This window comes from Chlorocebus sabaeus, chromosome 24 (genome assembly GCF_047675955.1).
Source record: "Chlorocebus sabaeus isolate Y175 chromosome 24, mChlSab1.0.hap1, whole genome shotgun sequence".
In the NCBI taxonomy this organism is placed as follows: domain Eukaryota; kingdom Metazoa; phylum Chordata; class Mammalia; order Primates; family Cercopithecidae; genus Chlorocebus; species Chlorocebus sabaeus.
The window spans coordinates 37,872,147-37,887,591 of NC_132927.1; the positions used below are offsets into that span (position 1 = coordinate 37,872,147).

The window sequence follows — 15,445 nt, forward strand, 5'->3', positions numbered from 1 at the left end:
ACCTAGGAGGGCATTTGTTTTGCAATAATAATTATTATAAACCCCTTAAAATAGAAAATATGAATTACCAATCAGTGTTAGAAAACTTATCAGAACTGAAACCTTGGTTAGTATGTTTTGGTTATCAAATCTAGGTTTGTAACCCCTTGCTCAGCAAGCATTTCCCAGAAAGAAAAGTCCTTATCCGGTCAAGGCCATTACCATATAGCATCAGGAAACGTCCCTGTGTCCCAGCAGCTGGGCCAGGATTCCTTCCACCTCCTTCGACCCGCTATACCCCTGTCCCACACTGAGGGTTGAGGAGCTACTGCAGCTGCTGTTTCGGCTGCTGTTTCAGTCCTGTCCACTTGTGAGTGTGTGTGTACCTCTGCTAGTCTTGGAGGTCCATGAGGGAGGCATCACTTCTAGACCCAGGGCACGCAGCTCACTGCCACATGTGCCACAGCCACAGCCAAGGAGCCTTCCTATGCCTCATACAGCAGGCCCTTTGGAGCCCTGGTAGCAGTTGGCCATGGGGGCTGAAGCTGCAGCAGATGCACTAATGATGATGAGGATAATAGTAGTTGCTAACATCTCTTGAGCATTTCATTTATGGTATGCCAGACACTATTCGAAGCCCTTAGCTTAAATCATTTAATCTTCACAAACCTGTGAGTTGGGTTGTCTTATTATCCCCATTTTGCAGATGTGAGTTTTGTCAGAGAGAAGCTAAATATAGCACAGCAGGAGTTGCTCTTGGACCTCAAGCATCCTGGCCCCAGAGTCCAGGTGTCACTGCTGCCCTGAGCTTCCTCTTAGTCATACCGGGACTTGGGCACTGGGCACAAAGTCTCCTCTTTATATAATGTAGTGATACCAATAGCTTCTATTGATTGAGATCCTTTTCTGGACTTGGCACTGTGTGAGGCACTTGGCTTCTGGTTTAATCTTTACACAATCACTGTAGCTATAGGTGTTATTTCCCAGATTTAGAAATAAATAAGGAAACTTCTTACACCTTAAAAATTGGTGTGTGTCATCTACAGCCATCTGATCTTTGACAAACCTGACAAAAACAAGAAATGGGGAAAGAATTCCCTATTTAATAAGTGGTGCTAGGAAAATTGGCTAGCCATAAGTAGAAAGCTGAAACTGGATTCTTTCCTTACTCCTTATATGAAAATCAATTCAAGATCGGTTAGAGACTTAAATGTTAGACGTAAAACCATAAATATCCTAGAAGAAAACCTAGGTAATACCATTCAGGACATAGGCATGGGCAAGGACTTCATGTCTAAAACACCAAAAGCAACAGCAACAAAAGCCAGAATTGACAAATGGGATCTAATTAAACTAAAGAGCTCCTGCACAGCAAAAGAAACTACCATCAGAGTCAACAGGCAACCTACAGAATATGAGAAAATTTTTGCAATCTACTAATCTGACAAAGGACTAATATCCAGAACCTACAAAGAACTCAAACAAATTTACAAGAAAAAAAAAACCCATCAAAAAGTGGGCAAAGGATATGAACAGACACTTCTCAAAAGAAGACATTTATGCAGCCAACAGACACATGAAAAAATGCTCATCATCACTCGCTATCAGAAAAATGCAGATCAAAACCACAATGAGATACCATCTCACACCAGTTAGAATGGCAATCATTAAAAAATCAGGAAACAACAGGTGCCGGAGAGGATGTGGAGAAATAGGAACACTTTTACACTGTTGGTGGGACTGTAAACTAGTTCAACCATTGTGGAAAACAGTGTGGTGATTCCTCAAGGATCTAGAACTAGAAATACCATTTGACCCAGCCATCCCATTACTGGGGATATACCCAAAGGATTATAAGTCATGCTGCTATAAAGACACATGCACACATTATTGTGGCACTATTCATAATAGCAAAGACTTGGAATCAACCCAAATGTCCATCAGTGACAGACTGGATTAAGAAAAGGTGGCACATATACACCATGGAATACTATGCAGCCATTAAAAAGGATGAGTTCGTGTCCTTTGTAGGGACATGGATGCAGCTGGAAACCATCATTCTCAGCAAACTATCGCAAGAACAGAAAACCAGATACTGCGTGTTCTCACTCATAGGTGGGAATTGAACAATGAGATCACTTGGACACACGAAGGGGAGCATCACACACCGGGTCCTATTGTGGGGAGGGGGAGGGGGAGGGGAGAGGGATAGCTTTAGGAGATATACCTAATGTAAATGACGAGTTGATGGGTGCAGCACACCTACATGGCACATACATACATATGTAACAAACCTGCACATTGTGCACATGTACCCTAGGACTTAAAGTATAAAAAAAAAAAAAATGGTGTGTGTGCTAGGCATGGTGGCTCACACCTGTAATCCCAGCACTTTGGGAGGCCGAGATAGGATTGATTGAGCCTAGGAGTTCAAGACCAGCCTGTGCAACACAGAGATACCCAGTCTATACAAAAAATTTGCCAGGTGTGGTGGCACACACCTGTGGTCCCAGCTGCACAGGAGGCTGAGGTTGGAAGGATCACTTAAGCCCAGAAGTTCAGCGCTGCAGTGAGCCATGATCCTGCCACTGCCCTCCAGCCTGGGTGACAGAGCGAGACCCTGTCTCAAAAAGAAAAACAAAAATTGTGTGTATTTTAGCTGAAATTCTCCTGGTAGCAGAAAATTTACTTCAGGTAGTAAGAAAACTTACTTAAGGCTATGCAAAAAAAAAACCAAACAAACAAAAAACTAAAAATAAAGATTTGGAGGTACAACGGATGTCTCATGCAACCCAAGGGCAGGAATTGGCCAGGTCTCGGCTGATCTGAAACCAGAAGGACGTGAGGAGCCCTGGCAATTTTGCTCTTGGCTCACTCACCCTCCCTGATCTCTTGTCTCTGCCTCACTCTATGTTTCTGCTTCATTCTTCTCCTTCACGCATCCACCTGTCCGTTCATCCATCCACCCAGTTTTTCTCCACTCTGTTATACCTAGGCATTTCCCACATTTACACTGCCAAAGCAGTTTTCGTTTCCTAACCCATGTTTCCTCAGTTCCTGCACACAGCCCAGACTAAATTAAAAGCTTTTTATCTCAGTTTCAGTTTTCTGGAAAAGAGACTCTGGACAGGCGCAGCTCGATCTAACTGGTTGTGCACAGATGCTCACGTTTACCCATGTGGCTGGGCCGGAGCGTGGGTAAATGCTGAGGAAGGGATCACCATGAGCTGAACAGATGCCTCCAAAGATGTTTGCCCCAGTGATCCTACAGGATTTTGCCCTGGTCCGTGCTTGCTCTCCAGTCACTTTCCTTAGGTAGCATTATCTTGTCACTTGTATCATCCTGGCATAGCACTTTCATCCACCCAGGTATTATGTCTCTGGTTCATACAAATTGCCCGTCAGCTTTAACTTCTATCCAACAGCCTTTAATGAGGGAACCTTAGGGAATGTACCCTACTTATACTGACAACCATTATTCAGGGGATATTTTTAGCCCCTTGGGCCTGGGGAAGGAATAGTTCTGAACTGATAGCCAGGACAGAGAGTGGACCCAGACTGCAGCAGGTCAGTGTCATCAGAGCAAGTGATGACAGGAATTCTGTATTTACCAGGCAGCAGCTCCTTGGCCTCCCACACCGGGTATGGGACAAAGGGATTTCTGAGTTGGTTTCACTCCCAGAGGTGTTCATCACCCCATGTTAATGACTTGTATTTGTGGTTGGCTGAATCAGGGACAAAAGAGAGGAGCAGGGACAAAGGGTTTTAGAAGTGATGTTAAACCGGTCTCCTGACCCTGAGATTTCCTACCACACAAGTCAGGGCAGACTTTACCTGACAGAACCAAAAGCCTCAGGTAAGGCTGTACAGATGTGCAGGCTCAGTAGGAAATTGGACTTTAAAAAAACCAAAATGGTTCTGTGCACAGATTTAAATACTGAAACAGTCATCTTTGCCATCTCTGTCTAGAGTGGGATTTGGGAAACTCCTCTCTGCCATAGGAGTGACTCACTACAACCATAATCCATCTTCCAGTACCTCCCTAAATGCAGGATTTCCATAAAATGCTTCACCTGGTTGCTTCACAGTTGAATTTGTGAAGCATGATTTGGTGTTTGTCGAGTCATCAGTGATACTAATTCTTAAATAGCACAGACTGAGAGTAGAGCTGTAGGTGAGAGGTTATCTTTTGCCTCCTTTCAGAACTTCAAATACAGGTCTTAGCTTTGTAAAGGGCATTCACTAAATGTGAAAAGTTTTACTCCTTTGGAATTAATTCCAAAGGGGTAAAATTTTGCTGGAGTGATTTGCTTTTGTAGCTGATGTTGTTTTATTCTATGTGGCAAGTTCCAACATTACTGGAGTCTTTTTCAAGCCAAGCACCATAGCTGCACCTGTTTTACTCCAGGTACTGGGCTTATAATTCTAGTAGAGCCCAGTAGTGAGTGATCATGTTTATTAATGGCAGCTGAGACCCTGCACGTCTCATGTGTGGGTGACCTGAGATGGAGTGAAACAAAGCACCCCTAAGTAGCTTTTTGCTTTTTCTGCATTTCTCTTTGAAAATAGCAGTACAGTTACAGCGAAGCCTCACACTCACCCACTCCAGCGCTTGACAACCTGCCTGCCTTTGCAGTCCCTCCCATCTGCCTGACATCTTACACTTCAACGGCACAGTCTTCCTGATACCTCCTGCCTCAGTCCCCACTCCAGCCTGACTTGCATGCCCTCATCCTTCTAGGCTGGGGAATTGGCTCCTCTTAGAAGCTTCCCCCCCAAACCCCACCTGCCAAATTCCACCTCCAGGCTGCTCAGATGCCCTGCTCGGTGTCCCCGTAACACCTTCTGTTCCCCTCCACTGCACTTAACACACTGTGGCGGTATGCTGTGCCTGCATGTCCGTGAGCTTCCTGAGAGCAGTGTGAAGTCATGTTAGTTTTAGGAGGCTGGGTCCTTACCCAGGCCCTAGCATACCATGTGTGTGTTTAGTAAACATTTGTCTTGTTCAGAACCTTAAAGGAACCACAGACGATCTCTGCAATCTGTAATATATGCTGTAAAGCCTGCGCACCAGGCTCCAAGTGGAGCCGCTGGGACCCGAACCAGAGCCAGCCAATTCTCAATGTGGATGCCGTTCCAACAAGCCCAATGGCCTGGTTACTTCAGGCAGCAGAAAGGCCATTATGGGACATGGGTGGTTACTCGTGTCCCTTAATAATGGGCAGCGGGGATGCAACAGTTTCTTTTTGTAGCTGCTTTCCAACTCCCATTGCCTAAACAAGGGCTGTCTCAAACAGCCTCACAACTGTGTCTTTCCCATGTCTTATCTTCCGTCTTTCAGATGTAAATAAGAAAAACATGGAGGAAGCACATGTGACTTTAGTTTGCTTCTAATTGCAAGAGTAATACACACTCATCATAGAAACCTTGAAAGATACTGAAAAGTATAAAGAAGAAATGTCACCCCCATCCCACAACAAAAAACTGACTTCTGTCACTCTATAGCCATCTTTTTTATCCTTTCTATGCATCTATCTGCATTTTTGGCTATAACTAAAATCACTCTGCACTTTCACATTTATGATCTTTTTTTAAACTGAAAAATACCTATGTGAGAGCACAAGCATCGGCAGATTCAGCAGCAGCTATCACTTATTGCACACTTGCCCGAAGGGAGTTCGAGACCAGCTTGGGCAATATAGTGAGACCCCGTCTCTACTAAAAATAAAAAAAGGACATACTTAATATAATTTTATGTCTGATGATGACTCCTCACCCCACCACCACCTGATGATGTATGGGTCTTCTTTTCTTTCCTTTTTTTTGAGACAGTCTCCCTCTGTCTCCTAGGCTGGAGTGCATGGCGCAATCTTAGCTCACTGCAACCTCTGCATCCAGGGTTCAAGTGATTCTCCTGCCTCAGCCTCCGAGTAGCTGGAATTAGAGGTGCATGCCACCACGCCCAGCTAATTTTTTTGTGCTTTTAGTAGAAACAGGGTTTCACCACATTGGCCAGGCTGGTTTTGAACTTCTGACCTCAAGTGATCCGCCCGCCTCAGCCTCCCAAAGTGCTGAGATTACAGGCATGAGCCACTGCGCCTGGCCTGCATCTTCTTTTCTAAACACTAGAGATTTTTTGTCATTTATCTCCTTCTCTTCAAAAGTAATCTTGGAGAAATTGCTGCCAAATCTTTCCCTCTCTGCAGCAAACATTTTAAAATGGAGTGAACAGAAGTGCAGGTCAACAGAGGGTTTCCTCACAGCAAAAACATTTTGCTTGTTGATAAACATATCTTTGTTTTTATGCCTGGTGACATTATTTGAGGTCTTTGATAGGATGGACCAGTACTCTGCATTAAGTTGTCGTCGTGTCTCAGCTGGCCTATGTCTCCTGTCTGCTTCAAGAGTTGCTCATAGCCTGAGGGCTGTGAATTACACCCTGTGTTCCAGGTGGTGCCAGACGGGAGGTTAGAAATGAGACTCTGAATGAGAAGAAACAGGTACAGCAGAACCCATCTTTCCGGAATTCTAAAGCTTATGTTCCCTCACTGTGTAGCAGAGGTGAATCTGCCGGAGTCTGTGCATTATCTGAGAATCTGCCTCCAGGGTTGTGGATGAGGCTGGGCTGAAGCAAGACTAGAGGGCAGGATTTTCTCCCCCCATATCTGGAATTTAGCCCACACCCTGGCTTTTAGACTTTAGGCTTTCGATGCCTGCTGCCTTAAAACTCTTGCCAAGTGCGCCACTTATAGCAGCCTAAGGAGTGGCCACTTCCCCACTGACCCAGTTCCAGTAGCCAGGTGTTCAGAGCAATTGGAATTCATGTGACTGCCACTCAGATCCACGAGGAAGATGAACAGGCTGGTTAACAAAAACATGTAAGACTGACCTCCTTGCCCAGAGATGGTTCAGGGTGGCTTTTCACCTTAGTTTTCCTCAGGCCGTCTGTGGCCATCCCTCCAAATGGACAGACACAGCATTGGCATAAAAACTTACTATGCAGATATAGCTTTTTGGGATGTTTCCTGTGTGTGTATATCCCCTGCCCACCCCATTGCTAACCTGCTAATTCCACCTTAATCCTTCCCATTTAGAAAATACAGGACAGCCATTGCTCATCAAAGCTTGTCCCACCCAATTCTGCCTCTCCCCTTGTCAGTCACCCTCAAATGAATGCCAGCAGCTTAGTCAGATGGCTTGCTGTATTTACATAGTTTGCCTGTGGACTTAGATTGGCCAACCTGAAGAGTTGTGTTGGTGGTGGTGGTTTTTGTTTTGTGAATCTTGCCATTCCTTCTTCACTATTAAATTCTTGCTTCACTTTTAGCAGAAAGAACTGTTTAATAAATTCAGGGGATTTTTTTTCCTTCTAATTAAAGCGTTAGTTAAAATAGGGCATATGAGGAGTCACAAGCCGTGCTTCCTTCTGATAGGGATCTGTGTGGTTACACCAGGGATGCAGTGGGAGCTGAGCAGGAGCACGCACCATGCTCTGCCCATTGTTCAGCTGTGAATGTGTGGAAACACCCTGTGCAAAGCCAGTGGCACTTAAAACCACAAATAAAGACAGGTTCAAGACTGGGTGTGGTAGCTCATGCCTGTAATCCCAGCACTTGGGGAGGTTGAGGTGGGAGTATTGCTTGAGCTCAGGGGTTCGAGCCCAGCCTGGGCAATGTAGTGAGACCCCATCTCTACTAAAAATCAAAAAAATGAGCCGGGCGTGGTGGCACATGCCTGTAGTCCCAACTACTCAAGAGGCTGAGGTGGGAGGATTGCTTGAGTCCTGGAGGTCAAGGCTGCAGTGAGCCGAGATCACGCCACTGCACTTCAGCTTGGGTGAAAGAATAAGACCCTGTCTCCCCTCAAAATAAAGATAGGTTATGCATATCTGCATCCTTTGGTAAAATACCAATTTCCTCACAAAATAATCTCCAATCCCACAAAATGGTATCACGGGTCCCAAGTCAATGGCACTCATCCTGTGGGCCTTAGCTCACGTTTCACTTGCTCAGAGATGTTGTCTGACCCCCAGGCAGGTGACCAGATGTCACACTTCCTCCACTTTTCCTTCACAGGATTTACCAGAATTTGTCGATTTGCTTGTGTCACTTTCTTTTTTTTTTTTTTTTTCTTTTTGGAGTAATGTGTTTCTCACACCAAACTCTGTATGAGGAGAGGCTGTGTCTGCTCTACTGTCTATTGGATCTCGCATCCGAACTTAGCACCAGCTAATTAGGAATTTCATAAATGTCACAGGAAGGAGTGAGGAAACCCATTGATCTTAGAGGTGCTTGAAGCAAAACGTTTTACACTTAGATAAATCTTGGATCACTTTTTAAATGAGACCTACACATTTCTTTCATGAAGCAGTCGTGATTTCCATAGCACTTTATTCATACCACTTGCATAGTACTTAGTACACTCCATAGTGACTTTTATTTTAAGAGTCCACTTTACCTGCTAGGTTGAGAGTCACTTAAAGGGGAGATGGCATCTCGCTCATTTCTACATTCCCACTCTTGACTCAGTCTTTTGAAGGACTGAGTGGTATTTCCAATGTGGATGCTACCATGAGGCTGTCATTTGCCTTTTTTTTTTTTTTTTTTTTTGGAGGAAGGCGTCTTACTCCTGTCGCCCAGGTGAGAGTGCCGTGGCACAACCACAGCTCATTGCAGCCTTTACTTCCCAGGCTCAGGTGATCCTCCTGCCTAATTTTTTTTTTTCCTACAGACAAGGTCTCACTATGTGGCCCAGGCTGGTCTTGAACCCCTGGGCTCAAGGGATCCACCCACATAGGACTCCCAAGTTGCTAGGATTACAGGCATGAGCCACTGCACCCGGCCTCCACTTCTGTTTGACTGACTTGTCTGACGGGGTGTTCTTTTTCTGTGATTGTTCTCTGCCCACTTGTGAGAACTAGAGCACCTACTAGGTGTCCTTTACTTTGGATAATGAACCCCACATGTTCCAGATTAAAGGCATATACCTTTCGATTTACATTCTCTCTCCAGGTACCTGACCTTTAAGGAACAGAGCTGGAACTCGAATCAAAGGTTTCTGATGCCTTCTGTACTTTTGATTTCATGTAGCAATTCAAGGCTGTGTGGAACTAACTACAGGATATCCAGGTGCTGCTCCGCCCCAGGGCTCTAATCCCACCAGACCTGTTGTGCTGCACTCTGACCCATGGTCAGGATGTTTCCTGGAATACATCCACTTGACAGTCTCCTCTCTGTGCCGCAGCCCTGGGCAATATGATGCTGATGGAGCTCTAGGTTAATTGCTACACCACATTGGACCCTCTCTTGTGTTTGTATCCAGGATCGTCTGTTTTTTGTGATGGAGTTTGTGAATGGGGGTGACTTGATGTTCCACATTCAGAAGTCTCGTCGTTTTGATGAAGCACGAGCTCGCTTCTATGCTGCAGAAATCATTTCGGCTCTCATGTTCCTCCATGATAAAGGAATCATCTATAGGTGAGTTTTGGTTGCTGCCCTCACTTCTAATTCGCTGCCTCCTCCACTCCCCTGCCATGATCCATCCTTCCACTTCTCATGATAATCAGTTGAAACCTTTTTTGGAATTAAATTCACAGAAGTTTTGTTTTTGTTTTTGTTTTTGTTTTTGAGGCAAGGTCTCACTCCGTAGCCTGAACTGGAGTGCAGTGGCGCAATCATGGTTCACTGCAGCCTTGACCTCCTGGGCTAAGCAGTCCTCCCATCTTGGCCTCCCAAGTAGATAGCTGGGACTACAGGCACGCACCACTACACCTGGCTAATTTTTAATTTTTTTGTAGAGACAGAGGTCTTGCTATGTTGCCCAGGCCTCACAAAGGTTCCAAGGATCCATTAAGATAAATGAATGACAGTAATAAACACTGCCTCCAAACTAAAATTTGCCCCACTTGGTATTCATAAAATAGGCCCAAGAGGCTCAGAAGAGACTATGTATTCATCAGTTGGTTCAGCCAGGGTTTACTAAGGACCTGTCATAGCCAAGCCCTGCAAGATGCTAAACACGTGTTGTTCTCTTTTTTTTCATTTTAACATTTGAAGTGAATCCCTTAACCATGATTCTATTCCATTTTAAGAATCTACACCTTAACTAAAGGGTGTGGCTAACCTGCTCTAAGCTGCTATAAGAAGAATCACAGTCATGTGGAGCATGGCTCACCAGTCAGGAACTAGGTGAGCCACTCGTGAGCAGTGTCCTGCATGATAATATCTTCCGTGTGTAGCCCCCTCCCAAATATTATTTGATTCTCCATTTTGTGACACACAATCTTTTGATCATAATATACCATACTTTGAATGGGCTCCAAATCTGCTTAATGTTGTTAAGTCTCAGAATTCAACAGATATCAAATGTAACTTTAGTCAGAGAGAAGGTCAGAGACAGTGAGAAATGTAATAGTGAATGTTAGACAATTTTTATTCTTAAATTTTCCTGTTTTTTTTTTTTTCTGCTGTCAGTGTCCTCCTACTCTTTAAATCATATAACCTAATTGCCACATATGCTCTTTTTTCTTTTTTATTGTTTTATTTATTTATTTATTTATTTATTTATTTATTTATTTTTTAAGACAGGGTCTTGCTATGTTGGCTAGGTCGGTCTTGAACTCCTGGCCTCAAGCAATCCTCCCACCTTGGCCTCCTAAAGTGTGAGCCACCGCACCCAGCTCACATAAACTCTTTTTCTCTTAAGATGCAATTGTTGCTTTCCTTAGAGAAAAATTTTCATATATTAGGGGCATGAATGCCAAACTAAAGGATTTCCTGATTGAAGTTTGCTATTTATTAACCTTGTTAAATGCAGTTCCTTTCATAAACTCATGATAGTATTGACATCATTATTAAATTATAAGAGCTTTAAAAACAGTGAATATTCTTAAATACTGTGGGAGTCAAAACAGGAAGAGAACAAGTAGTGAGTCTCGTAGGGAGAATGCAGTAGGACTGGTGGATGGTGCTGGAGTGAAGTGGGAAGGCAAGCACTGCATAGCAGGCGTGGCAGGCACCACAGAGGCACTTCCTCTAATTCATTCTCAGTGCACATCCCCCAGACCTCAACTCCATACAGTGCATTTATCACAGCCTCATGGCACCGTGCAGGAGGGAAGAGGGTGCAGAGCTGGGAACCAGCCTGGATAAGGGCAGTCGGAGCCACCTGTTTGAATGCAGTCCAGGATCTCTGCTCGTTCTTAGGTCACAAGGCTGCTGCAGGTTGATTAGGCAGCCTGTTTTGAGCTTTCTTGACCAGGCTGTGGAGATTAGAGCATTTTTTTCCCACTCTCCACTTTCTTCCCAGTGTATGATTTGTGGAGGTTGCTGGTATGGTCTCTGATGGTGAAAGGAATTAAGCGTCCTCCTTGTGCTATCAGACTCTGGGCAGTGAGTTCCGTTTTTGTTCTCCTCTCTGCGGCTAATCCAGCCATCTCCACTCCGCTTGCCCCAAAGAGAGACGTTTCCACATGTAGGTTAAAAACTGCATGTAAGTAATGACTCCCCTACTTGACAGGGACTTCCGTTGCAGATCAAAATAATATTAACAACAAGACCTAAACTGAACACTTGGGCTGGGTGTGGTGACTCACACCTCTAATCCCAGCACTTTGGAAGGCTGAGCGGGGAGGATCGTTTGAGCCTGGAAGTTTGAGGCCAGCCGGGGCAACATAAGGAGACCCCTATCTCTATAAAAAAAAATATATATATATATATATACAAACATATGTATTAAACAAATAAGCCAGGCATGGTGGCAAGCACCTGTGGTCGTAGCTGCTCGGGAGGCTGAGGTGGGAGAATTGCTTGAGCCCAGGAGGTTGAGGCTGCAGTGCACTGTAATTGTGCCATTGCATTCCAGCCTGGGTGACAGAGCGGACCCTGTGTGTTGATCAATCAATAAATCAATAAAACAAACACTTGTTACAGGAGCAGCTCTTCCCTTGCATTCCTCTGTTAATTCTTCTAACAATATTATTTTATAACAATAATAGTATCCACATTGTTCAGATGAATAGTTAGGTCTTCCAAAGACTTCATCAGCAGACTGGTAACTGGTAGTGAAGTCAGAATTCAAACCATCGTTCTAACCCCTGGGCTCCACTGTCTCCTCAGGGGAGACTTGAGGATTTAGCGTACCGCTACAGAGTCAGCTTCTTAGTCCTTTTTGGTGATAGGACCACTTCAGTTCCTGAAAATAAGATAGAGTGGGCAAAAGCAATTCAGTCTTATCTCAAGTTTTCTTGAATCCTCAGAGGCTTTGAGTTGGGCCGAGCAGCAAGCTTGCTTTCCTGCATTGGATGTTACTGCCCCTCAGTCTCCTTGTCTCATTTGTCTCAAAATAGGGTGGGTAGACACTGTAACTTGATGTGGTTTCTGGTGAAGCAGTGTCAGCCCCCATCTTGACAAATTGTATTTCAATTCATGGTATCTGGGATTCGATTCTGAGAATTGATTTTAATTTACTCTTGGACTGGAATCCCATGTTCAGGCTCTAACTGATATGGTTGACTTTGAAGGGAACACATTTAATTAGGATAGATTCAAATGCTATTTTTATCCCGTGGATTTATTTCACAGGATAATTTAATTCCATTCAGTATACTGGCTGGGAACACAGTCTTAAGGATAAGACTTTGAAAGCCAAGTCCTTGGCTTTACACACAGTAAAGGGCACATTTAGGTCACAGAGGGTGTGGATTTGATACAAGAGCCCAGTGAGAAACCTGGGAGTATCAGACAGCCTCGTTTATCATACATGTCCCAGAAAGCCCTTTATCAGAGCTAAAAAATAATCTCCTCAGAAGATGCCTCTGACCTATCCAAATAGAGCTGTTGTTTGTTTGGGTTCTTTGAGGGAGGGGAGGGAGAGAGGTGTTTATTTTCAAGCAAATAAAAGATGATACCATGTGCAAGTCACTGTTAAAGAAGGCTTCAGAAGGTAGTACCTTAGGCTCCTCTGACATGAATTTCTTCTTTAGCTGCCTGTGCCTACGCAAGAGGACACAGGCCAGTAATGTTTGCATGCATTCCGACTTGTGTTCTGACCCTGATTCTCAGATGTATTCACTTGTATCTTGTGGAGGAACAGAAGCCCAGTTCCTGGGAGACTCAGCAAGGGAAGGGCCTGCCCCTCTGCCTTTGGTTGGAGGGTCTGGAACCTGCTGTGGCCCAGAAACCAAGAAGAGTAGGCTGGGAAGGAGGCAGTCACCAAGTCAGTTCTCCCAAGGGGAAAAAAAGACTATTCATTCTTTTGTCCTGGGCTTCTTGGCCAATTGGGAGGCCAGACAGCGCTCATGAATAATTTACTCATGGTGTTGACTTTTTTCCAGAGTCAAGCCCTACAGAAAAGTTAGGGAAACAAAGGGGCATGCATCCCATTGACCAAACATCTTTCAGCGTGTTTCATCAACTGTGTTAAAGGGAAACTCAGCTGTCATTGACATTTCAACCCCAAACTCCTGAAGCCAGCCAGCACACATTTGATTTGCTGTTTTTGACGAAGTGTGGAATACTGTATCTGAAATGTGTTGGGTGAGGAATAGTTTATAGAAGGGCACAGTTTAAATTTCACTTCCTCCTCACCATGTTACACTTGGGCACACAGCACTTTCCAGCACAGGCTTTTCAACTCATGAGTCTGACTGCTTTGTGCCTTATGCAGTTGTTGGCATGCTGGGTGCGTGGTAATTAGTGTTTACCCCAAAAGCTACAAATGCTTCCCGTGGTATTTCGCCATCCCATTTTGCAGATGTGGCCCACAGAGGAAGCTTTTGCCCCGCAGAGGCTGACTGCCAACCCTGACATGCTGCGTTCTACTCCCATGATTACGTGGCACATTAACTTTTCAACTTTGAACTGCTGATTTCTCCTCAAATTGAGAGAAAAATGTCTACTTAATTTGACTCTTTTAAAAATTCAGAATTTGGGAAGAGTAACAATATCATTCCCAAGATTAAGCCCTGTTAAGCTAGTCTCTGAACATAGTTGAGGTATCGGTGAATATACCAATTGCCAACATCATCTAGCTCTTGTTTCTCAAGGTTCATGAAGGTCCACAGGTGCCTCGCTGACTCTGGATAACTCAGCTCGGCGTAGCCTTGCTTGGCAAGTGGCCTTGTCTGTGAGCATCACTTCCTGGTCTAAGAATTCACAAGTGATCTGTTTCCAAATGAATTTGTGTGTTGGGGCCAGGCACAGTGGCCTATGCCTATAATCCCAGCACTTTGTGAGGCCACGGTGGGCAGATCTGTTGAGTCTAGGAGTTCAAGACCAGCCTGGGCAACATGAGGAGACCCTGTCTCTATAAAAAATACAAAAATTAGGTGGGCATGGTGGTGCACACCTGTGTAGTCCCAGCTACTCGGGAGGCTGAGATGGGAGGATCACTTGAGCCCAGGAGGTGTAGTTTGCAGTGAGCTGAAATTGCACCACTGCACTCCAGCCTGGGTGTCAGTGAGACCCTGTCTCAAAAAAACAAACAAACAAAACAAAAAATTTTGGCCAGTGATGGTTTTACATGCGTGAGTTACTGTGCACTCTCTCTCTCTCTCCCTCTCTCTCTCTGCAGTTCTTCCCCTCTGGAAAACTGTGGCAATCTCTCTCTGATTCCCACCTCCTGGGGCCTCTCTTACTCCTCAGTATTTCTTATCAACAGACTTTGAGTCCCCCAGATGTCTTTCATTTGAGCCTGGAATTTTGGGCTCTTACTGTCACCTCGCCTCTGTTGGAATTCAGTTCTGTATTTGTATTCATTCTACTCATTCCAGTGAGAAAAATCTTTTTAGATAAAGATGAAAGTAAAATTTAACAACTCTGTTTTCCCTTTGTCATCTGCTAACATTATTCCTTCTGCTGCAAGAAGTAGGTCTCTTCTCTGTTGATCTGCATACCGCAGAGACTGCTACAAATTGTCATTTGTCGTTTGTATAGTCCTTGTTTATTCAGTACATGCCAGCCATGGGAATGCTCAGCGTGTTAGTCACTTTCACATCAGACTTTGGCTGTGAGCCGTCACCTGGGACTGATACTGGCTCTTTGAGCTTTTTAGTCATGTGCTTGTCTCCTCTCTTACTTAGCTTGTCATGCCTTGCTGTGCCATGATGGCCTCCTTCAGTGACTGCTCTTCAACTCTCACCAGAAAGTGACCACCATTCCTCACTCTCAAGATCCTTCTTCAAGGATATGATGGAGAGCTGAGAGCTTTCCAGCTGATTAGAGTAGCTCAACGTTTCCCTCAAATGGAGTCTTCCCTTTCCCCATAGTGAAACTCATCAGCCACTGTTCTGCGCCCTTGCACGGCCTCTGGAGATCTTTTAACAAGTATTTGTTGAGCGTCAACCCTCTGCCAAGGATATGGATGTACCGATGAGCAAAAACAAAAATACTCGCCAGTGGAGGGTATGATCCAGTGAGGGAGAAAGATGTCAATCAAATGATTATATCAATAAAAAGTAGCAACCATG

General features: G+C 44.6%; 1 protein-coding gene across 2 annotated transcripts in view; it reads left to right on the plus strand.

Annotated features, from left to right (window-relative positions):
* The window catches only part of PRKCH (protein kinase C eta), a 231,216-nt gene that overhangs the window by 157,466 nt on the left and 58,305 nt on the right, over positions 1-15,445 (plus strand). For both annotated transcript variants that reach the window (XM_007986896.3, XM_007986897.3), the window contains exon 10: positions 9,301-9,455. In XM_007986896.3, coding sequence (XP_007985087.1) covers positions 9,301-9,455 — 155 coding nt within the window. The remainder of the gene's footprint in view (positions 1-9,300; positions 9,456-15,445) is intronic.